The following is a 25,733-nucleotide window of genomic DNA, read 5'->3' as shown; positions in this document are numbered from 1 at the left end:
GGGGAGAGTTCAGCAAGATGCACATGGATTCAAACCATTCCTCTTCACCGGGAATTGATATGTTCCTTTTTTCAATTCTGACTCAATCATTTTGTGCATAAAGAGGTAAATGAAAGCAACGTATGAGTGATTAGTTAGATAGATAGATAGATAGATAGATAGATAGATAGATAGATAGATAGATAGATAGATAGATAGATAGATAGATAGATAGAGTCCTTACCCTTCCCGGTGACACTGGGCAGTGCGGGCGCTCTCGGCGGGGGCGTGGGGGACAGCCTGGGCAGTGCTCCGTTCACCTGCTTGAGCCGCTCCATCTTCAGGTGCTCCATCCAGCGGAGGGGGCGCCCCAGGCAGCGGCGGGCCTGCAGGGTGAGCATGGCGGCCGTGCTGGCGGTGGAGACGGTGGAGTCCATGACGGGCGCTCCTCCTCCTCCTCCTCCTCCCCTTCCCCTCTCCTCCTCCTCCTCCTCCTCGCCCTGGCGCTCCTCCTCCCCCTCGTCGTCTTCTCGCTCCTCGCCCTCCTCCAGCAGCCCCTCCCCGGACAGGAACCCCGCGCTCACAGCAAGCTGGACTCCACCGCTGGGATAGGCGCCGACGGGGGACTGCTCACTGCTGCATGTAGACTGACCGCCAGGGCTTGGCTGAGACGTCTGACGGAGACACGGGACAGACGCCATTAGTTTCACATCTTTCCAGGAGATTGTAGGAACACAACAAACCTCTCTTTTTTTGTGTGTAGGAGAATATAACACCTGTTGATTTGTTTGCGATTCAATTTATAAAGCAGAGGATCCAAAAGTTGGTCCTGGAGCCCCTTTGCGTGGGTCACAAGCCTTTCCCCGAGAAAACTTTCCATATGAACCTACTGAATTAGACACACTTCCTGAGTCTGTTGAATCGCCTGTTATCGTCTCGTGTTTAGCCTGACTTCAGTGTCCCGGGTTGTTCTCAGGGTCACAAGCAATTTTAGACTTTATCAATTTAGTAAAAATGTACAGTCAATAATCCGATTAGGTTTGCCATGTTTGCTGACAGACTTTTGACTGTTTTGTCTGTTGACTGAACGGGGAGAGCTTCAAATGCATTAACAAAACAGCAGCGTAAATACTGTGATACATCCACTGCTAACACTTAATGCATCACGCTGTTGTTCTGTGTCAAATTGTTGTTTTATCATATTTATTTTAATCTATCTTATAGTTTTTATAGTTTATTGTTTATCTAAGTATATGTTTTTCTGGATTAGACATGGTTTAGAGCCACTTTAGATCTACTTCAGACCAGGTGGAGTCCTGGTTTAAGATGGATGGAGGCCTGGTGGTACTTGGAAGGTGAATTTGATGAGGCCATACCAGTTGGAGAATACTTATATTAGAATATGAATATTGTTTTCAGGTAAATTAGATAATGTCCTCATTTTTATAATTCCCACAGGAAACAAAACATGACTAATGAATGACGTTGATGAAATGGCAATACGTTGTGAGTGTTTTTCCAACCGCTAAAACATGTACCACGTCCCACGTATGATCATTTACATGCACTTTTCTGACCACATCAAAGTACACGGTATGAGAGTATGCAGATGAGGAAGTGGAACAGATACTTCACATGTGTATCTCACCTGATCACCCACTGTCCTCACAAAGAGGAGAGGAAGGCCAAACATTGGATAGAAGGAAAAACGCCTTGTTAGAAAGTTGTTAGTACATAAGTAGGAGATAATCATGCTGCTGCTACAATGCAAAAAACGGTTGATTTTTAGAAGTTTTATTAGATGTATTCACCGTTTTAGACATTTATTGCTTGAGGCATGTTTCAGGACATTTCCACCTGTTTCTAGCTCTGGGCACAAGCACAGGGCCCCACATGCACTGGGGCAGGTGCATGGCCGGTCATACAGTCGTTTTCTGCACGTGTTTGTCCCACCTTCATCCCGCGCCTAGCAACCAACACCTAATATAACGTTTCCAGACTGCTCTCCAGTTTAGAATAAACAGAGGAGAATAGTCTGGCTGGTCAGGCTACAACGTGAGGACCTCCAGCATAAAAACCTCTCACACATCAGAGATCAAATACCTGTTGACATACTCTAAGTTAAACTAAGTTATACTGCATTAATCTCTGTAGAGAAATTAGTTCTCTGCATTTGACCCATCCTCAGTATCGCATGGGGCGACCTGTAGGAGCAGTGAGCTGCCAGCATTGGCCGGCGCTCGGGGACCCATCTCCATGATGTGGGGCCAGGCTGGTGGTCAGAAACACCTGGCTGGAGGATTCACCTATGTTTTTTTTATAACCTACCACTAACCTACACAGACACGGGGAGAACATGCAAACTCCACACAGGAAGGCCCCGTCCAGGTGGGAATCGAACCCGGGACCTTCGACCTGTAAGGCACAAGCACTAACCGCTGCGCCACCGTGCCTAGAAAAATGTTGCTTTTAAATTTCCAAGATGACCCCTCCCTCCTTGCACTTCCTGTACGGTCATATATGAGAAAGTGGTGCTTAACTTTGGGTCGGGCGACGAGGAAGAGCTAAGCCTACTTGCCTACGCCTGCACCTCCAGACATTTGCCTCCCACAACTGTAAATGTGAACGTTATTTTCACCCTTGTCCAGTGTATAGATCTTTGAAGTCTCACCATGGGCTTCTCCGTCTTGATGGACTTGACCTGCAGACAGTCGTCCTGCTTTGAGGTAGCGTGATTGTACTCCCTTTGGTCCGTGAAGGCTCCCAGCGGCAGGGCGCCCGGCGAGCGCCCCTGCCCGTTCGCCCCCGGGTCCCTGGGCTGCGGAGGACGGGGGTAATCCCCGCGCTGCTTCTTGGTCACGTGCGCTTCGGGCCCGTGCACCGTCTTGACGTGCTTGCGGAGCGAGCTGGGGTCGGTGTAGCGCTTGGTGCAGCCGGGGATTTTGCAAACGTAAGGTTTCTGCAACAAAGTGAAGGGGTAAAAGATACTTACTGAGGGACGGATATCAACACTTAGACACTCCGGTAAGTTGTACTTCACAGGGTTTTCTGAATTAAAAAACTATGATGATGTCATGAGGTGGTCCAGTGTTTTTAATCAAAGGCAGTTTTATTTTGGTAATTTCAGCACTAGAACTGCCACCACTACAAATTCTCTTCTGCTAATAGCCGACAAGAAAAGACGGCCAGGGTTTTTTATGTGGTCATGGGGTTGAATGACTTTTCCTTGTTTTCCATAGATTATTTGAATTATAAAATGTGATAGACCAAGACAGGGATGTCCAAAGCTTTTTTTTAAGAAGTCAGTGTAAAGCAGCTCCTATGTTCAGAGACCGGATATTATTTTTGATTTGTATACATTACAGAATACAATACAGTTTTCTCCCATAACCACTTTAGACCTTAGTTCTAGGTGTGAACCCCTACCTCGTTGGAATGCGTGCGGTTCTGGTGCTTGGCGCGGTCCGAGGCGTTGGAGAAGGCCTTGTTGCAGCCTTCGTGTTCGCACACGTAGGGTTTCTCTCCGGTGTGGGAGCGTAGGTGGGTCTTCAGGTTCTCCAGCCGGGAGTAGGCCTTTGAGCAGCCCTCGAACTGGACTCCGCAAAAAAGATTGTCTACTTATAAAATCATGTTAAACAAAAAAAGAGCTGACATCTACATCAACAACCTAATTCATTAATAATATTCTTTCTTGTTAGCTCTTCATAGCGAGGCTGTCTACTTGATCACCAAACAGAGCTAAAACCCAAAGCTTCTCCTTTGCTTGGTAGAAGAGTTGTCATCCTCACCGTGCACTTGTGTGGCTTCTCCCCAGTATGGCGCCTCATATGGACCACCAGCATGTACTGCGCCTTGAAGGGCTTCTGCTCCCGCGAACACTCCTCCCAGCGGCACACGAACTCCTTCTTCTCCCCGTGGATGTGGTCATTGTTGATGTGCTGAAGAGAAAGGGCGTGGACAAGAACGTGTAAGAACTATAGCCTTCCTTTTTAAAGACACACTGCGAAACATTCTAGGTTGAGGTCGCTAGGTCAGAGAAAAACAAAATCGTCATTTTTCGATCATGTTTCGTCATGTTTTCTGTGGTAATTATCACCATTTAAAACACCCACTGTAAAATTAAGGGCCTACAACAAAAAAGCAACCAAAAAATCGACCAAGAAAACAAGGAGTCAACCATCCAACAAATGAATGATCCAATGAAACGAACGATCAAACCAACCAACCAACCAACCAACCAAGCAACGAATGATCCAATGAAACAAACGATCGAACCAACCAACCAACCAACCAACCAACCAACCAACCAACCGACCAACCGACCAACAAACGAATGATCCAATGAAACGAACGATTGAACCAACCAACCAACCAACCAACCAACCAACCAACCAACCAACCAACCAACCAATCAACCAACCAACCAACCAATCAACCAACCAACCAACCAACCAACCAATCAACCAACCAACCAAGCAACGAATGATCCAATGAAACAAACGATCGAACCAACCAACCAACCAACCAACCAACCAATCAACCAACCAACCAACCAACGAATGATCCAATGAAACGAACGATTGAACCAACCAACCGACCGACCGACCGACCGACCGACCGACCAACCAACCAACCAACCAACCAACCAACCAACCAACCAATCAACCAACCAACCAACCAACCAACCAACCAACCAACCAACCAACCAATCAACCAACCAACCAACCAACGATCCAATGAAACGAACGATTGAACCAACCAACCAACCGACCAACCAACCAACCGACCGACCAACAAACGAATGATCCAATGAAACGAACGATTGAACCGACCGACCGACCGACCGACCGACTGACTAACCAACCAACCAACCAACCAACCAACCAACCAACCAACCAACCAACCAACCAACTAACCAACAAACGGTTGATCCAATGAAAGGAAAGAACAATCGAACCAAACAACCCAGAACAGTCGGCACCATACGTAACAGAGACTTAAACACTATTTACACGGCAAAAATCTCAAAAACACACTCGTCCTCTCTCAATCTGCTTTTATATGAAAATGAAGAGGTGTCAACAAAACCACTATAAGTGCAGAAAATGCTGATCTCAGATGCGCCGTGAGTACACAGAGGAAGACTATAAGGCGACTCTGGAGCTTTCTACAGTAAAAGTAAATCAATGCAAATCATCTACAGGCCGTTATTTAAAAACTTCACAACACAAGTGTTCGGATTGGGCCGTGACGTGAGCGTTCTGCGTCTGTCCTCGTATTCTCCAGTTCACATGAGGCAGAGCGGCTGACACCGGCCTCCCTCTGAGACACGAAACTACCTCCACCAGAGTTTTCAGAGAGGCCGGGTGTCAGACAATAGTATATCTGCTGTTGTGTAAAAGAAACGTGCGTCCGATACCAACGTACCGCCATTTTGTCGCCGTGTAAACTGTGCCTGCACTGTACCAGCACAACACAACGTAATATAGCTATTTACATACTTTAGGCTGCAGCAGTATTTTGTGCAGTACTTCGTAGTTGAAAAGAGAGACAGACAGGGCAGATGAGCAGTTAGTTTAATTCTTGTATTTTAAATAGATTGACTGGGTGTAAAGCTGGGCAATGTGGCGTTAGTTTTAGCGTTGTTAGTCTCTGCCGTAAAGGAAACCCGTCACGTCAGAGCTGAATGCATAAACTGTATTGAATTTCACTATCCGCCTCACACGCATTAGCTGTATTCACTATCTCTCTCTCGCACAAACACCGGCGAGGCGAGTGTCCGACTCCAACCGGATTTTCAAATAAAACCCTGTCACTTCACATCACATCGGGTCCGCGGCCCTTTGTGACAAGAGCTGACAGTTGTGCTGCCGTGGCAACTTCCAATCTCGGGCTTAACGGGGGAGCGAAGAGAGAGAGAGGGAGGGGGGGAGGGGGAGAGGGGCGATGGGGAAGCGAATCCCAAGTTATGGCGGGAGATTCTCCAAATGCTTTGCGACCCCAGTCAAGCATTTACACCGGCGTATATCTGTAAGAGCCACCTTTCTCTTCATCCTTATCGCCGCCCGGAGGAGTAATGGGCTGCGGTCATGTGACAAAACATTCCAAAGGAGAAGTCACTTATTATTGAGATGGAGCGCCACCATTTTATGGTATTGGCCTTTAGAGGCGAGACACTGCAGGTGAGTAAAGGAACTAAAAACATAGCTGTAGATTGAAGTTTTCTGTCATTTTTCATATAAAAATATGAAAATGACCATAATTATCTACATTATCAGCGACAAAATCACATTGAAAAAAAAATTGTTGTTTAATTTTGAAATATGTTATTAGTAGAATTTTGCCTTCTGTTGGGGTTTAATAAATAAATCAGGCAGGAATTACATATGAAAAATTATTTTTAAGAACAAGAACGTTTGGAGTCTGAGTTGCAGGAGATGGTGTTGCTTGAGTGTAAAGAAAAAGTTAATTTTGATAAAAGGGCTCCTAACGTTTGTGTTTAAATGTAGCATTTCAAATTCTGAAATATTTATACTGTATAGTGGGCACATGACAAAACATTGAAAACAAGCTTTCACTGTCATCTAATGGCATGCTAACAAATCCTCTGTGAGCGCAGAGCAGGGGAACGATGGTCATTCATGGGCTTTACAAATACAGACGGCTTTGTGTTCTATCGATCGTAAAATAAAAGTAAAAACCATCATGTCAATATCACTTTAAAATTTAAATGAAGATGTTACTTATTCCACCCAACTTTCCAGAACTGCTGCTGAGCAACCATACTGTACCACTGGGCCTTGAGGAAGACTAGAACTCTCCATCTTCCAACTGAACATGTTTTAGGAGATAAGAAGGGCAATTATTTTCAACTTTTCTTCTTAAAATTGTGCTTTCGTACTGACATTATCAAACTAATACAATCCACATAGTTACAATTAAGGTTTGCAGCTCTGTTTAGTCATGACATTACATTTCTAAAACGTTGTGAATGCTGCAAGGCTTGACAACACAAGGAATCGTCGACATCTGGACATAAGGAAGCCCCGAGTGCTTCTTCTTAAGCCTGGACAGACATAATATCCTGAGCCGAGGGAAGTGGAATTATTGCATTCCATGGTCTGTGAACCCCGGGGCATCTCGGAGGGACGTGGCGGCGACAGGAGGGAAGAGCAGCGGAGGATGAATCCAGACCTGACCTTAGAAGCTCTGGGGGAAAACCTCCTTTCTTCCAGCGGCCTTTTGGAGTCAAAGCTGCGAAACACGCAAAGGACATAAGGCGTTTAGCGGCGGTTCCCTTTTGAGGATGACACGCTGCTGACCTCGCTTCTTTAGAGTCGCCGGTGGAGGACAGTGATAGAGACTTCACTGCTCACTTTGACTCAGTCTGGAGTTCACAGTCAAAGTGAGAGTGTCAGGAGATTTTATAAGGCCTCCACACTGAAAGATGGATTCTTCATAATGCCAATACTAAACGCTACAATTTCTATCATGATAAAAGGCGCCGTAAAGTAATGAAAGCTTTTTTTTTTTAAATCATATACACTGACCCGAAAAAAACAGCCAAGATTTGATTGATAGCCAGCCAAAAAAATAGTGCTCAAGACAGAGCGAATCTAAACAAGACTTAAAAATGCATATAACTGAAAGTATTTTATCTACACTCTTGCGTCTTACTGTAATTGATTAATTCTATCTTGATGTTTTTATTGATTGTATTTGTTTTCTTATATTTATGCAACTGTGAAGCACTTTGAATTGTCTTGTGTATGAATTGTGCTCTACAAATAAACTTGCCTTGCCTTTCTCCTATCGACGATGGGAGAGTGTGATCGTGCGCAAAGCCTTCTCCAGCACATCACAACGATTTTTTCAACTAAAGACAGGGATCATCAGAGCTTTGTAAACTAGTAAAAAAACATGGGAAATTCCAGCCGTTTGTCCACTGGTTTTGTCCACTTTTACGGATATTTTTGGGGCGGGTCTGGCTGCTGGGACCGAGCGCCGCTGTAGCCCCACCGGACCATCGGCTGCACACAAATCGATTCATTTTGACACTCCGTTTTATTAATTAGGTTTGTTACAACAGAGGAAGGAAGACCACTCGTGAGACTAAACGGCTCATTGTAACTAAAGTTGATGTGAAAGCCTGAGCTATTCCCGCGCGTCGGCCCAGTGGCCGCGCAAAAGCCGAAACGAACGGCGCGCAATTGACACTAATGTATCCGCGGAGGACCTCCATTACTCTCCCTTGACGTTTTTTTAATTTCCAAGTGACAAAAAAACAAGACTAATTCCGGGGGAGATGATTGGCCGCGCGGACGTTAGCGGAGTTGGCCTCAGATTGATATCCTCCCCACCTCGCTGAGAGACTGAGAAGCCCCTCTTCTCGGCCCGGGAGGGAATCCCCGTGGCATGTGAGGAGCGCTCGATATCCCGCGGGCCCGAGAGCGATGGGCCGCTCGCGCCGGCGGCCCGATCGCGGCGGCGGCGGCTGGCTGGCACGCACACACACACGCACGCCAGTATTTGTACAGATGAAAGAGGAAGCTGACAGCGTGATGCATGAGGCGCGGAGCTGACAGAGCAGGGGGGGGGGGGGGACAGAGGAGAGAGCTGAGGGGAGAGCGGGAGAGAGCGTGGCCCGCCGACAAACCTAATGGCATGATCTAATAGCAATTCTCATTGAATCAATAATCTCCATGCTGAGCAGACAGGCCTCGTTGGTCCGGCTAAATCGACAAACAGGTGCTGATAGCGACAGCCCGCCGCCTTATTCATCTTCCCCCCTGCCAGCTTATCGGCCGACAACTGTAAACCCGCCACCAAGATGGATTTAGGACGGGGAGCGGCGGACAGGGGGGGGGGGGGGGGGGGGGGGGGGGGCGGCGTGACGCATGAGGCGCGCACACGCAGGTGCCCGGACCCCGAATCTTTACCGCTCTAAAACGCCACGAGTGGAGCAGATTAGGCCCCTTTTTAAACCCATAGCTCATTTTGTCATTTGGCCCACATGTTGCCAGGGAAGTTGTGTTTTCCCCGAAAAGGCTGAACATCGGGCACCGTTTTCCAAGAGGGGTTCCTGGTGATGCCGAAATCTTTTGTGACAGCGGAGTTCAGCCCCTTGCAAAATCTTTTAATGATCAAAAGGCAGAGGACGCTATGACCTGGTTTATGGTATCAGGAGGAATGACTCATCCTGAAACAAAGCTTTCACTTTGGACAAATGGCATGCTGGCAAATTGACAGCGCCACAATGAACACACTTTGAGCATGGAACCAGTGTTCATTTTGACAACTTATTTTAGTTTAGTTTTAGTCTTAGTCTTTTGACAAAAATGTAATTCGATTTTAGTCTAGTTTTAGTCAAAAAAATATCTTCAATTTTAGTCTAGTTTTAGTCGACTGAAATTGCAAGTAAATTTAGTCGACTAAATTTAAGACGAATTTAGTCGACTTTGCATTGATAACATTCATTATAATCATATTTAATCCTGTTCCTCTGCTTCATGGAGCTGCTCCACATGAACAAAGCTCAGAGCTGATCCTTGGGCAGTGAATTTACATGATCTGAGGCTCTTTCAGACGCTCAATAGAAGTTTGGATGATTTTAGTCTCTCCCTTTCATTTTTATTTAGTCTTATTTTAGTCGACTAAAATATCTGGACATTTTAGTCATAGTTTTAGTCTCATGAAAAACTTTCGATTTAGTTTTAGTCCCATTTTAGTCGTCAAAAATATCACTTTGACTAAAATTAAGACTAAATATTTTAGTCGACGAAATTAACACTGCATGGAACAGGTCTGTTGGTGAATTATGGGCTATAAAAAAGCTAACAACGGCTTTGTGTCTCATTTGTGACGCAAAAAGAAACAGGTACTACAGATCGGAGCACAGCAGTCGAAGGAAATAACTCTTTTAGATGAATATTCACAGAGAAAAAATAAGATACTGCTGATATTTATAGCAAAATAGCCTTACTATGTTTGGGGTTTTACATTCAACATAGTAGTATAGGTCTTTTCTGAAGCAGTAGGGCCCAGAGAGCATTCGTACCAATCCTGGCGCTCGTATCACACCGTGAAGGGTTTTCGTCCTAATCTGCTCCGCCACTCACTTTTACACTTGGTTTGTGCTAAATAATGATCCCCCTCTTAGCCGTACGCAGCGCCGCGCGGTAATACGGAGGAGTCATTTGTTAGCCTATTTCCCGGCGTTTACCCACTTTGGGATCCATGGCCACGTCCCCTTATCAAACCCTCTCTGGGACGCGGCGCTCATGCATTAGAATGCAGGCGTGCATGAAAAGAGCGCCTGTTTACAAGGCAATTTCGCTAAGCTGTGGGACCCGCAACACCGTTTAGCTTTATCAAACACGGCCTAATAAATCATATGCTCTTTTGTGATGTCAGACGCCGAAGCGCTTTGTGTAAAGAGTGGAGGGGAAAAAAGAGCGAGGATGTGCGAAGGGGGGGGTGCAGGGGGCAGGGAGCTAGAATTGGCATGTGTAATTCAGCGCGCTCTTTTCATCTCCGGGTAAGATACTCCAGACAGATAAGGGCCTAATCCTTCTCCTGATCAAAAAAAGATCTGCATTTTACCAATTAAAGGGCCGCGCCGGCAGCCAGGGAGGGGGGCCCGCCTCCAGACTGTTCCTGCTGTAATCTCCCTTCAACACCGCGCGGGGAGAACAATCACGGCACAGCGCCACCTACAGTCTGACGGCCGCCCGGGCACAAAGGCGCGCTGAGGAGGGTGGCCGCCTGATGGGCTGAGGGAACACACGCATGAGCCCCGCCAAGTCACTCACTACACGTTCTGAGAGTGAAGGAACTGTAAGTGTGGAAGTCAGTAGTAGTAGGGCTGGGCACTGTTACATTTTTTCCGATACCAGTACTTTAACGGTTTATGATGCTGAAACCTGAACGATCCTTTTTCTGATACCTATACTCAAATATTTGTCGTCTAGAACCAGAAAATATTTGGTTAATCTCCAATGTCAAGAAATGTGTGAGAAATGGAGAATGACTTGGGAAAAAATGGGGGAAAATTGTGGCAAAAATAAGGAAAAATTATGTAAACATATTTGGGGGGAGGGCAATGGGGCAAAATGGGGAATAAAGTGGGTGAAAATTGGTGAAAATAGAGAAAATGCTAACAATAAAAATAAAAAAATAAATAAAATAATCCCAAAAATTAGGGAAAAAATTGGGAAAATTAGAAAAAATTGGGGCAAAATATTTGGAAAAAATTGAGCACACATGGGCAGAAAAAAAAGATTAAAAAAATGGGTGAAAATCATTTATTTGAGCTATAACAACCCGCTTTTGATATGTTCATTTTTTAGAAACCTGCAGTACCCAAACTATTTTTCCACTACCATACCGGTATCGTTTAACGGTACCCTGCCCATTCTTTTGAGTCACCTGGTCACCTGAATTTAAACTAACTGATCTGGTGTTGCTGCAGTTGGTCAGATCGAGGTTCAGCAACACCAGAATGAGACCAGCTGACGACCTGAACATCCTGAATGACCAGGTTATTCCATCAACAGATTTCTTCATCATTTCCACACACCGATCGGCCTCCACAGAGTCCAGATCTTCACCCCATTCAGAATCTTTGGAATGTGCTGGAGAAGGCTATGCACAGGGGTCACACTCTCCCATCGTCGATACAAGATCTTGGTGAAAATTGAAGGCAACGCTGGATCTTTTGACATGACACCACAGGGAATGTGCTGGGATCAAAGCTTAAAGGAATAGGCCACCGTTTTTACATACTAAGATATGTTCTTACCTCACTTTAGACGTGTTAATATATCCCCGTCTGGTCTTTGTCCGTGCGCTCTGCCAGGCAAACGGAGCACATACGCAGCCTCTCCTACATGTCATATAGCTCCGAAAAAGCTCACGATAGAAGCTACCAAGCTCTTCCACGTGTTCCCTATTTAAATAAAGTTACATGAAGTGTTTTCATGCGAAGTATATTTACACAGAAATGTAACGTGTCGATTTTATAAGCAAATAAAAAGGGGGACTATATTGTGAGGCGTAATGATACGAGGAGCACAGCGTCCGCGCAGTAACTCCTAAAGACTTCCCCCGCTCACTTCCGTCAATAACCTTTAGGAGTTACTGCGCGGACGTTTTGCTCCTCGTATCATTACGCCTCACAATATAGTCCCCCTCTTTATTTGCTTATAAAATCGACATGTTACATTTCTGTGTAAATATACTTCGCATGAAAACACTTCACGTAACTTTATTTAAATAGGGAACACGTGGAAGAGCTTGGTAGCTTCTATCGTGAGCTTTTTCGGAGCTATGTGACATGTGGGAGAGGCTGCGTATGTGCTCCGTTTGCGTGACAGAGCGCACGGACAAAGACCAGACGGGGATATATTAACTCGACTAAAGTGAGGTAAGAACATATTTTAGTATGTAAAAACGGTGGCCTATTCCTTTAAAGGTGCTACAACCAAATATTAGAGAGTTTTTTGTGGTGACTTTCAGGTAGTGTAGATGTTAAGAAGGTTCTTAACTAACAATTTGAACATGGCCCTTCCAGAGGCTCAAGTGCTGTATCTCACGTTCCGAGCGGCCATGCTTCCTTGTAGGTTTCGCCATCAAAGTGTGCCAGATGAAACAATGTGCAGAAATACGTGTTAAGCAAGGCCATTTGAGGGAATTACGTGTTAGCGCCTTTAGCCACGAGCGAAACAAGCCTTCACTTCAAGAGAGAGACATTAAAGAAGCCACTTGGCCTTATCAGGAAAAAAGTCCTCCCTTTGAGGAGGCGGGCGGGCGGGCGGGCGGGAGGGGAAATGAAAGACGGCCCCTTCGCCCAAGAAGAGTTGAAACGTCACGAATGAAATAAATAAAGTGAAATAAAAGCGGGGAGGAAAATTGACACCCGCCTTGCTTTTGCTGACTGCGTAGGCCAGATAAGTGCACTAAATTGCGCAGATGCGATGTTTATCTTATCGCGGGCGCGGAGAGCGCTTTAAACGCGTCGGATAAAGGAGCGTGTGGCGTGTCGCGGCGGCGGAGAGGGTAAAAATATGCAACCGGGGGAAAGCGCTGCGGGAACGCTTTTGAACAAGGTGCAGAGCGACGAGGGTGGCGTGAAAGGCTTAATTTGAAAATTAGGCCAGCGCCGGGGAAAGATGTGAGAGGCTGCTGCTACTTTTAAGGCTGTGATAAACGTGCTCAACAGAGCCGCTCGCTTTCTTTACATTTATTTTGACAAAGATCTAGAGCTGAGGAGGAAGAAATTTGGAAAGAAATGATACAAAGGGGAAAATGCGAGATGTGTGCGAGGGTGTGTGAGCGATATTCAAAGGTATCAAACAATAGCAGCTTTGTGAGTTCTTGGAAGATCGTGGAAAGTTGACTTTGAGGGTTACCTTTTTTTTATAAAGCCAGTGAAAAAGCATGAAAAGTTTGGAGCTGTGTCGATGGCAACGTCTGTGTGAAACTTGGAAAATAAACTCACAACAATATTATCGAAAAGTTACACTGACATCAATTGGAAAGAAAGAGATTTCCATTCTCAATTTCAAGTGGGATTTTCCTGGTCACTGCAGATAAAAGGAAAGGCTTAAGGAAACTATATCAAAATCAAATATTAAAGAGGGGGTATTATGCTTTTTTCAATCACATAGCACCAGTCTATATCACACTACAATGATGACCAAACCTTCTGTTGGTCTGTAAATGCAGTAAATTAGAATAACTGCCTTGTATAAAATGTCTCTCTCAAAATGGCTGTAGTGAATGTCTTGAAATAGGCTTCTGTCTCTTTAAGAACCTCTGAGCCTTTCGGACACGCCCCCTCCTCACGCTGTCTGTGGCATCAGTGGGGAGGGGGTTCTGCTGAGGAGCAGGGGTTGGTTACTCGGCTGGTGACGAAAGCTCGGAGGCGTCTCCAGGAGGTGGGGGCGTTCCTAGGAGGACTCAGGCAAACCTATCCCTAAAATGGCCGCCATCAGAGTTTTTACAGATTACTCAAAAATATGTGAATGTGCCAAGGCAACACTTCAGGCATGTTTTTAATGAGGGAATGACATAATAACATGATGTAAAGCTTGAAAAAGTCGATTTTGCATAATACCCCCCCCTTTAAAGCTGCTGTACCAACTTTTCCCCATTCTCAAACAGCCACGGAGTTGCTAAGATTATTCTGTTAGTCCTGGCTTCAACGGATTTCTAGTTCTCACAAATTCTCGGGTATAAATTTGTTTGTCCGTTTTACAACTTTCAGATTGCAAAGCTGAAAAACACACACAAAAAAATCCTTCTTCCTCCTATTCTTCCTGGTTTGCGATTGCTTCGAATGTTTGTTTAGGCGAGAAACGGCAAGTGCTCAATGTTGAGCTTTTTAGCTAATTTACTCCATTCATATTGTAGTTTTAATGTCAGCGTATAAAAAAGACAAAAAGAGCACAGTTTTCTTTTCACTCACTCCTCTTTAGTAGCACATACAGCCAGTCTTGTTTTTTTTAATATTGATTCATTGAGCTTTGAACCGCAAAAAAAGAAGGCGAAATTTGATGTTGTACAGATCTTTTCACTTACAGCTATCTTCTTTCATACCTAAACGGGATGTCTAAAAAAATCCCTGCTAAAAAAAATCACTCATAACTCATAAATCAACAGAATAAAACCACATGTAAACCTGGCTCGATCCATGATTCAGATTTTGCTGCTGCATTAAAAGGCCTTATTTCTATTTGAAAACATAAACCCACAGAAAACGTCTCACATTTATGTCGCAGATCTACGGCCGAAGTCTCCACTTGATATCTCTGATTTGACTTTTGTTTCCCTCTTCACCTGGAGCGTCTCGCCTTAAATCACATGATCAAAAAAATGTCCTCCAATTTGTTTAAACAATAGCTTTTCTCCCTGAAGCTACTCCAGCGCAGGGGGGGGAAGGGGGTGCTCAATTGTTTGCTTATATGGAACCCCCACCACCAACCACCACCACTACCACCACCATCGCCGCCGTGTGAGAGCCCCACCCCCACCCCTCCCAGCGCGCGTCCCGAGCCGCTGTGGTCCAAATACAGTACTTATCCTATTACTGGGGGGGTGGGGGTCCCAGCCTGATAAGAGCATTTTCCCGTCCGCGCCGCTGAATTAGAGCGCGGAGACTTCTATTGGCATCTCCCGCCGTATCTGCATGTGCAAATGAGAAATAAAAATGCAATATCTCAAAGTGGCGACAAACTGGAGAAACAATTTGGAGATAGTGAAAGTGGAGAGTAATAGGGATTTTGTGGGAGCAGTTGGAGGTTATAGCAGGGAAGGAAGGGTGTAAGCACGTCCAAAAATGTGCAGCAATATTTAACAACGTACATGTATCAAGTATTTGCCATAGAGAATACTTAATACTTGTGTGTTGTTAAATATTGTTGAGTACTTTTAAGTAACAGGTGTTAATGCTTTTCAATATATGACTTATTTTGATGGACATCTGTTGTAATTATCATTTTATTTCAGTGAAGCAGAAAATTAATGAAGAAATGTTGAGCAGAAAAGTTTTTACGATCCTGACCCGAAGTGACATAGATAAAGTTCCAGAGCAGTTTGACTCATTTCCTGTTGACACGTCAACAGTTTAATATATTGAGAGCCAAAAACGGAAAAACTCGTTTTTGTGTTTTTAAAAAATTATTATTACGAAACTAGACACTCTAATACACCTAATGTGTGATCCTAGGAGCTTTTTGATGAACAGAAGTGAAATAAATGACGATCAAAACTTGTGAAAAGTCACGATCTGGACATTTCATATATATTATTGCGTTTCTTTTCTTCTTTTTTTTAGTCCGAGGGGGCTGGTGTTGCGCTGCGAACAGCTGTAAAGCCGACACTTCTCTCTCACTCTCTGGAGCGTGTTTGACAAAGCAGAGCGGCTTCCCACAGATCGAAACAGTTGAGATTTTAACGTTTCTCTGAGTTTGTAAATGGTCAAAACGGCTGAGAAACATCCTGATAAAGTCTTCAATCCGAGAACCAGGCTGTTTAAAGGCACAAAGAGCGATCGATAGCAGGCGGTGTTTCAAAACGTGTCAACAATGTTGTCCTTGAAAATTGACTTGAAACAAAGATATCTAGGCATTTGCCTCTTCCCATAACGTTAGTGTCCGTCCAGAGAGGAGAGTAGAGTGTTTCATAAAACACTAATTATCTCCTTATGGAGAAAAAAATCTGTAATTTTGATTGAGGCACGTAGAATTGAACTGTTTTCACCTACGAAGAGCTTAGAGGCTCGTCTTTCAAACGAACCATAGCATGCGTCCATAGCTATAACATAGAATACACTGTGGTGCTACAAATATCATGAAAAATGGTCTGGCTTGTTGGCACTCAACAGCTAAATCCCCAAAACAGCGCGGCACTCAATGTGTTAACATTGTTTGTCTCTATCTATGTCACTTCCTGTCAGTGTCCAATAAGGAAGTGAAACTATAAACGTCACAAGAAAACTGGGTACATTTTTAGTAAAATCTTAAATATAATTGTGTTAGCTATGTTTTAGCAAAACTTGCGTCTAATGTGTCATGTGCACTTTAAATAATAATTTAACTGTGTAACTTTACCTTGTTCGTCCTCTCTTCTTTAACCAATGACTCAAAACAGTGCGTTCAAGAACCAAAAGCTTGCCATTTAATAAAGTCTAAAAGCTTATGAAAGTATTGTAGTCCTTTCATGTTCCTTCCCTACAGAGCTCGTAAACAGAAGTAGAAACACTGTCTTAGTTTGGCCGGCCACCTGGTGCGACTCCCGAGCCTTTCTGCCCTCCCTTAAAAAAGACTTCTCCCTCCTCCCCGACGCTCCCCCGCTGCCAGAAACAGGAGCAAGAAGTTGTCAAGATCTTCAACCTTTTGAGCCGAGCCCTTCAAACACGGGAGGCAGCCCATTCCGCGGCGCAGGATATCAATTATAGATAGGGGTTACCACCGCGGCGGAGGATTGCCATGTCAGGACGGCGAATAGACAGCCGTGAAGAGGCCCTGGGATCGGTCTATCAGATGTGTGCTGATGGGTGTTTTCACGTGCACGGCCGCGGTGCGCACGGCAGGATTTGACCCTCTACAGTCGGGATCATATACGCGTGTTTTCCAAGTTCAAGTGTACACGGGTCGTGGGAGGCTATAGGAACTGCTTTGGAGCTCTTCGGCAGTGTTATTTTACCTTTTATTGTGTGGAAGAGAGGTTTTATCACCCGGGGCTTTGTCGGTTTAGGTCTGAGCGTTTGCTTACGGCGCCCTCCGCTGGCAGCAGGGAAAATTATACTCCTTTGCTGGAACTGGTAACTGGCATTTTTCCCATTTGAAAACGACGACTTGCAACCTCAGAGTGAACAAACGAGCATCTAAACAAATGGCTAATGCCACCACAGTTAGCTGATGAGATGCTAATGCTACACGGCCATTTTTTCACAGCAGATAAATGGTAAATGGTCTCAACTTACATAGCGCTTTTCCACCAACATAAGGCACTCAAAGCGCTTTACAACAAGGAACCACTCACCCACTAACACTCTCATTTATACACCAATGTACGCAGACACTGGAGGAGGCTAAAGTGTCTTGCCCAAGGACACAATGACTCTGTGCACCTGCAGGAAGCGGGATTCGAACCCCTGACCTTCAGATCATGAGCGCCACATTTCCGATATAACACTGAACATGCTAAATAATGTTATGTACACTTCACGGGGGGGCTGCCATCGCTACCTTCATCTCATCTCTGAACTCTGAGCATTCTGATCATCTCCGAGTTTACGAGTTGTAAATACCAGCTGAAGAGCCGTTCCAAAGTATTTCTACAAGTTGGAGGTTGGAAAGTCTCCTCTCATGTGAAACGCAGCATTAAACATGCTAAAAACCTGCATGCGAGCCTCCATTTTGTTCCCCCAACAGCATGCTAACAAATAGACGCAGCCGTGATGAACACAGTTTAAGTTCCAATTTTGAGAAGACATTGTTTCATGTGGATTGGTCTATAATTACAGAGGTATTAAGCAAACACATTTTGAACTCCACCTCAGTATATATCCATGGGCTCTTTTAGAATACCATGATGTCATGATGTTTTCTACCAATGTAGAAAAATACAGCTGACAGTTCAATGTTACGATACAATCTAAGGAAAGCTGGGATTGTATCAATGGAGCGATACTGCGTGGCACAAATCAAAGTCAAAAGGACATTCCCAAATAGAAGCAGCCTATAGAGCCTTGATATTTAAATGGTGCTGCGTGTTTCGAATGATTTGGATAAAAAAGTAGTTACTTAAGGCCAGTAACGAGAGCGCTTCCTATAACAATCCTATTCTGACGATGTGCATTTGTGCGGAAACATGTTTTTGATTTACTTAGTCAGCTCCAAGCGTTGTTAGGGCCCAACGCTCTTCTCGAGGGCCGCTGGAGGGAACTCTTCTCAGCGCTGTTGTATTTAGCAGTAGCGGAGGTGACACGGCCATAATGTCATTAATATTTAGCTGGGGCCTGAACCCGCGGGCGCCGCTGTGTGATGAGGGCCATCCATCTTGCTGCTGGTGTGAGAGCTGCGATAACAGACAGGAGGAGAGGGCCGTACACGGGGCACACACACCAGCTCTGGGAGGCTTAAATACCGCAGCAGTTAGCCGCCGCGTGCTACTGCGAGATGTGCTTTCCCCGGCTTTGGAGCCCATTACAGCGGCGTGTGGATCCAATCAGGAATCCGGCCGCGGTATCAGTCACTGCCAGTGGCTCTGGAGGGCAGGCCCGGCCGCGGCCAGGACAGATAGGGCCGCGGCTTGTAGGCTAGTTCATAGTATGTCTCAAACTGATTAGTGTTGCAGTAATATGTGTGTGAATGTACGACACGGTGGCTTAAAGGCCAGCACTGTCGCCGCACAGCAAGAATGTCCCGGGTTCGATTTATGAACCATAGCGTTTCGTGTCGGGTGGGTTTTGTCCTGGTGCTCCGGTTTCCCCTGTCAACCTGAAACCAACAGCTTCTTCTTTAGCTAAAGATCAGTGTTTCTGAAGTCGTGCTACGAATACTGCTGGTTTGGACCCACAATCCCCCTGGAATGACAAGCCGCGACTCAAAGCCTCAGACTTATAGAACATAGCGTAAAATATTGTCTTTTCCTCAAAAATTGTTGTTGAATAAGCATTAAAAAATCAAACATAGGAATTATGATGAAAACAACCCGATAACAGTAATCGTAAGAGATTTAAGTAGTGATTCTATACTTTTTCTGTACCTTATTATTGAAAGAAATGTTTTCTGGGACAGCGTCGCGAGCCCACCAGTTAAGAAACACTGCTCTGAGGTGGTTCTCTACTAGTGGGATGGAACCTTACGCTGTGAAAAACATAGATGTAGCATCACTATTAGCTGCTGAAGCGGAATAAGAAATGGAGGCCGGTTCCAGATGGATTTCCCATTCAATTGAACAAAGGCTTGTCATTCTGACCTCCATGTGCTTGTCTACTTTGTCCTATTTTTTATTTCAGCCCTATTCTAAATATAGGGGCCGGCTGCGAAAGCCCTGTCATATCGCTAGCATGAACGAGCTTCAGTTAGCCTGCGCTGAACTCTCACTTAGTCCATTGCTATTCTACAGTCTATGTTCGGGACCCAAACTTAGGCATATTTAATGTAGGCATATTGAATAGCTTGTCATCGTAGTGTGATGGTGGTACAAGTTGAAAGCCACTGCTCTATGGTACTTTGCTGCTCTTGTATAGAGGCTATGCAGATGAGATATGCTGTTGTCATTTCAACATGTCCGAATAGTGCTGAATTGATCAAATGTTGAGGGCTCCATCAATTTTACTCAAATCTTTGGCCTCTATTGAGTCTGTCATGATTTAATTCTATTTTAGATGTGGTTTGTCTCTAGTTTAGGCCAGGTATAGACTATCCAAACTCCTGACCAAATGTAGCACCCCGGTGGCATTGCAGGAGACAAGTATTGCAAGAAACAACCAAAAACAAGATCAAGTCTGAAAAATACTATGGACGGCGACTAAAGTTTGTGACAAGGTCCAGCTTAAGCTTATCTTGAATTTACTGTTCTAGACGTTTTTTTGATTTGAAAGTTTCTCGTGATAGTTTGGTTCTGTAAAAACGCATGTACTGACTGACCTGTACGAGCTGCTCCTGTGTGTCGAACTCGCGGCAGCAGTTCTCCCAGTGGCAGTTGGTCTCGTACACCACTTCGGGCTCCTGCTTGCTCTCGTCTTTGTCTCCTTCCTCCTTTACCAGCGTCATGCCGTCAGGATGGTCCTGTGAATGGGAAATGGGAAAAATCTGCTTTAGAAAAAGAATACAGAGCAAGGGGCAATCAAAACAAAACCTATTATTTTAGGAATGAATCAAAAACTGCCTCAAAAAGACACAAAAGTACAACCTTTCAGTTTACATCAGGACATTTCCCTGCATGTATATGTAAGTTCAAAACCTCCACAATTCAGTCCCTGAGCTTTAACTAAAGGAAGCCTGAACTGAACCTTTTCTTCTCCCCACTACTTTTTGGACTAAATTAAAAATGTCTAGCGCTCGTGCTTCACCGCTAGAAGGTCCCGGGTTTGATTCCAACCTGGACGCAGCCTTTCTGAGGAGTTTGCATGTTCTCCCCGTGTCTGCGTAGGTTTCCTCCAATTTCCTCCAATTTCCTCTACCACTAAAACATGTACAATAGCTTCCCCTCTGGGGCCAGGACTCCCTTGGAAATAAGACCTCTAATCTTATGGACTTTTCTGGTTACATAAAGGATGAAAAGAAAGTATAAAAAAAAGTTTAGTTGTAAATGTATTGAGCTGCATATTTTGTAATGAGATCAGAACTACATCACTCTTTTGAATATTGGAATAATATTTTTCTCCATGGCCTGAAAAACATCATTGATTCAAATAAAATCAGTTTCTGATTTGAACACAAGGTAAACTTTATAAAATATCGTGAGAAAACCTACCTTCCTTTAATAATATGGTAATGCACCAGTGTATTTGTATGCGCGCATTGTATAGGCTTTACTTTTGATTCAGTTTCCAATATTACTTCAGAATTATTTCTTTTTTCCGCCTGAGAGCAGAGCTTCTGTACGACAGAACTGAAAACAAGCTCAAATTGCCTCTGTCCTGCACATTCCCCGCCTTCCTCTTCATTTTTCCTGCCACTTACATTTTCTGATTACACAAACACACACACAAAAAAAAACAATTTCCTTCACACGTTTGACAAAATCAGCGGGGCAGGGTTTTTTTCCTCGGGAGGTTTCCCCCCGGATTAGGAAGTCAGTATATAAACTATAGCGCTCACTAAAATGGAAGCTGCGAAGAACTCCGGCGGACATCGTTTCTCCTCGGAGCGGATGAGCGCGGACAGGGCTCTCACCTGGACGCTGAGAGCGCCCGGGCTGGGCAGCTGCTCGTCCGGCTTCAGCTTGGAGCGCTTGTGGTGCATGGGGTCTCCTGTGCTGCTCACGGCCGATTCACTGGTCGGTTTTATCTGCGGAAAAGTCAAACAAAAAAACGGAATAAATGCTCACTTTTTGACTCGCCTGGCCAGTTTCCTGTTCTGTGCAAAGAGTCTGGAATATCACCTTGTCCCCACAAATCCCAACAGGCGTTATTGATATTGACAATTCACAACAACTCTTTGCAATGTCACCAGTTTGATTTAGAAATGTATAATTTGATCCCCTTTTATTTGGTATATTCTAAATCCTCTCCACTTCCTCCAACCCGCCACATTTATAAGCTAATCTCAGAGCCTGATTAAAAATGCATGTGTTTCATAAAAGCCACTGAATCACTTTCTTAATCAGCCGAGGAAAAACAACAATCGTTCGAACGTGACGATTGTATATGCTCGGCGTAAAGCATACAGCGGCGCTAATGGCAAACTATTAAACGCGGCGTGTTGCATTAGCCGAGCTAATCACCGGAATTAAAACGCACTTATGAACCAATCCGACGGGCCGTTCAGAGGCGGAGCGTGACCTGGCTGTGGCCCGGGCTCAGTCTGGCCTCGGGGGGGAAAGTCTCCTTTAAACAGAGGGCCCATTCTGAAGCCTCACCGCAAAATGCAGGGAACTTTGTGGACGATCTATCAAATTAAGTTTTATTACCCCTGTATGGCTCTGAAAGTTTGTGACTTTTATTTTAGCATGTAGCATTCTGACACTAAACTCTATTAGGAAAAGTTTTAGACTAATTCAAAACTGCTGACAAACAGCTGAGGAAAATCCCAACATTTAGAGCAATTGTGTCCAAAGATGATCTTGAAATGATTATCCACCCCCTTTGAGTCGTCTCATTGAAACGACTGTAACAGTTTATTTTCTTCTGTCTCGTCTTCAGCAGGTACAAACCTCTGCAGCGACAAACAGGCTCATACTACTCCCATTCTAAAAGCCCTTCATTGGCTACCGGTCACTTTTCGTTTCAATTGTAAAATCCGAGAGCCTTGCACTGTCAGCCTCCCTCCTGTATCAGAGACTTGTTGTGTCCCTGAACCCGCTCTTAAAGGCTGAGGTCTCTTAATCCAAACCTTCTCATAGTTCCTCGTACTCATTTCAGGACCAGAAGAGATTGCTCCGTCCAGGCCATCGCGTCAACGCTCTGGAACGATCCACCATCTCCCTTACTTTGCTTGATTCTGCTTTTTTGAGAGCAAACTAAAAAAACATCTCTATCTGTGAAAGGTGCTATATAAATAAACTTACTCACTGATTATACAATAAAAAACTAAATTATTGCCACTAAATTGTATGTGTATATCTTTTGATTGGGTTTTGATTGTTATTATTTCCATCTTCATCCTCTGATTATGTGAGAGATTACCATAAATAGTCCACTAAAAGATCCATGGGTAAAGCTATGAAAGAGTAAATAACCCAGAACCCAAAATGAACCGTCATTTAGCTCGTGGACCTGTGTTAAAAAATAAACTCCAGGACAGACGTGGTATTTTAGATGGTACTCCAGGTCATTCATTTTAATTACAGATCATTTTGTGCTTTAGCAATGCATTTAAGGCGAGAAATATTACAACTTTTATAAGAGTGGATTCTGGACATCTTATTGTTATAATTCAAATTTGCCTTGTTTGTTTTGGTTCAAAGCTTAACAAATCAGGCAGGAACTAGACATTTAAAGATCCCTCTGAAAAAAGCCTTAACTACCTACCCCTCTTTTAGATGAGTCTTGCTGGTTTGATCTTGATCTAGACCTGGCGGTTCTTGGAAGGTCAAACATTACAGTGGAAAGTTCTACGACAACTTTAGACCCAAGTGCCGAAAAGTTCCTCCGTGTACCCATGACGCAGAAAGGCGGCAGGCTCTACAGTATATCAGTGTAGATTATGTACTGTATCTAAAGGAATCCGTGAGTGTACCAGCCTTTATAGTCGCTGCTCTTAAGTTCCTCCAGCGCAGTGTACAATTTACATACTGCCGTCGCGCGCACAAACTTTCATTCTGCATTTGAAAACTTTTTCCCGTGGATATTTTCTTTATACATTTTGCCTATGTGTGCACTTGTGTTTCTCAAATGCGCTTCAGCTGTGCCCCAAAGCAATATGCCTTCATCCGGGAGAGGCAGAGGAGGCAATTTGTGGCGTACACAATTTCAATCAGGCCTGGTTCGCGCTAACGTAGGATTCCAGCTGGGAGGAGCGGTAATAAACACTGAATATTTACTTCAAATGTGGGCCCGCACATACAGTTAGGGTTGTGGAGGGGACGCGGGAGCCCCCTTTGGATCCATCTATCCATGTCAATATTGGCTCACTACATCCTTGTTCCCCTCTCTAGTGATTAATGGAGCCAGCGCTGGGATTCTATGCTAACAAGCCCCTTGTTGTTTGCGGCAGGCACGTCGCTGGCAGCCTAAAAAACAGGGAGTCAACACGAGTGGGAGGGAGAGTCCCAGGAGAGGGGCTGCTCCGAAAGAGTGGAAGGGGGGGGTCCTGCCAGTACATAGCGTTGTGCGCGTCTCGCCTGGATGTGGGGCTGGCACCGCGACAACACCTATCTATTACGGCTGATGATGAATGGCGCCGCTCCTCACCTGCGCCGAGTCGCTGGAGAGAACGGAGCGCTCGCTGGCGCTCAGGCCCGACGGCGGGATGCCTGGCATGGGCCGCTGGGTGGTGAAGGCGGGGGTCGGGTGGATCAGGGGAGGGCTGTGGCCGAACGCGGAGCCCACGAGGCCCGGCTGCCGGCTCATGAGCTGCTGGTGGACGTGCAGGGCCACCGGCGTGGGAGGGTAGGCGAAGCTCAGGGCTGGGCTGGAACAAGAGGGAAAGGGCACATTAGAAGTCGACATACTGTATATTTAGGAAAGAACGTTAATGTGTGAAGACTATGGAGTAGTCTTTAATGATACATCAACATGAAAGCTGCTGCCCCAGGTTCTCCAAACAGCAACACAGAGAGGAAGTTGGAATTAAACTGTTAACCACAGCCTCAACCACAGACCATAGAATAACTTTGGTGAGGGTGGCCTCTCCCGTCGCGTTAGCGCAGGCTAACTGAGGCTCTTTCATGCTCACAATTTGGAGCCGGATCCAATATATAGAATAGGGAAAACATAAAAAATAGCAAAGGGAATATATGAATGCATATTTAGACAAACAAGTGGAGGTAAGAATGATGAACTTCCATTTCCTATTTGGCTTCAGCCACTAATAGCAATGCTACGTCCATGTCTGTGAGGCAATCTGACAAAAAACCTCCCCCTTGCCGTTGCAGAATGACGAAACAACACCCTCACACAGACACTTAACTTTTTGGAGTCTCAAGTGAATGAAATCCTTTGAAATATTATGCAAATGACTTACAATATACTTTATGAGTGACAATCAAAGCTAGGGCTTTAAGATAATTTAATGAATTTTTAAGTTAATTAAATTAAAGTTTCTACATCGGGCTGGGCACCATTAAACAATACCAGTCTGGTGTTGGAAAAAAAAGTTTAGGTTCAACTGGTATCAAAAGCATCATTTTGAAACAGAGCAAACATCTTTTCCCCAATGTTTGCTCCACTTTCCCCCAATTTTTTCTCATTCTCCCAATTTGTTTCCCTTCTAAATTTTTTTTTTACCCCCCCTGATATTGTAAACTTGCTGATATTCCACACATTATTGTTCTGTTTTCTGGTTCTAGACGACAAATATTTTCGTATAGGTATCGGAAAAAGCATTGTTCAGGTATCAGTACCGTATAAGTATCGTTAAAGTACTGGTATTGGAAAAAAAATGGAACGGTACGCAGCCGTATTTCTACGTATCGGATTTTTTAATATCCCACGTTGCCCAGAATGTCTTATCGAAAGCAACTTTTGCGTTGACCCAAAAACCTCGTGGCGACCTACTGTAGCCCTGACACATCCATACATTGTCTTGTCTCAGCGTGCGGCTCCTCCTGTTTAGTTAGCACTTTTTTTTTTTCTGCTCATGAATTCTTTACCCCGTATTATTTACATAGTGCCAGCACATGTGCATTTACGCGCGCTGTAAATCATATTACCCAAATACAGCTTCACCGTTCCGTAAATCCGGCCCGATGAGGCGGAGAGAGGAAAAAAGCAGAAGTGTGGTTGGAGGGGGGGGTGAGAAAGGCAGTGGATAAATGGATTGTTCTGGATGGCTCTTATCCCTGAGGACGATCTGACAGGGGCTGGCGCGGTAATGCTGGAACCGCGCGGCTGCCGGCAAAAGCCCTGCCAATGAATG

The 25,733-nt window shown here is 44.7% G+C and overlaps 1 protein-coding gene across 2 annotated transcripts in view; it reads right to left on the bottom strand.

Annotated features, from left to right (window-relative positions):
• The window catches only part of gli3 (GLI family zinc finger 3), a 132,121-nt gene that overhangs the window by 3,292 nt on the left and 103,096 nt on the right, over positions 1 to 25,733 (bottom strand). Inside the window, exons 7-13 of one of the 2 annotated variants that reach the window (XM_079575900.1) lie at positions 24,068 to 24,287; positions 21,315 to 21,503; positions 20,139 to 20,279; positions 3,768 to 3,917; positions 3,406 to 3,570; positions 2,651 to 2,938; positions 224 to 653 (exon numbers count right to left, since the gene is read on the bottom strand). In XM_079575900.1, coding sequence (XP_079432026.1) covers positions 224 to 653; positions 2,651 to 2,938; positions 3,406 to 3,570; positions 3,768 to 3,917; positions 20,139 to 20,279; positions 21,315 to 21,503; positions 24,068 to 24,287 — 1,583 coding nt within the window. The remainder of the gene's footprint in view (positions 1 to 223; positions 654 to 2,650; positions 2,939 to 3,405; positions 3,571 to 3,767; positions 3,918 to 20,138; positions 20,280 to 21,314; positions 21,504 to 24,067; positions 24,288 to 25,733) is intronic. The other variant, XM_079575901.1, reaches the window with a different exon arrangement.

This window comes from Gobius niger, assembly GCF_951799975.1.
Source record: "Gobius niger genome assembly, chromosome: 18".
In the NCBI taxonomy this organism is placed as follows: domain Eukaryota; kingdom Metazoa; phylum Chordata; class Actinopteri; order Gobiiformes; family Gobiidae; genus Gobius; species Gobius niger.
Note: the sequence above shows the minus strand (reverse complement) of the source record. Positions and strands in the feature narration are given on the sequence as shown.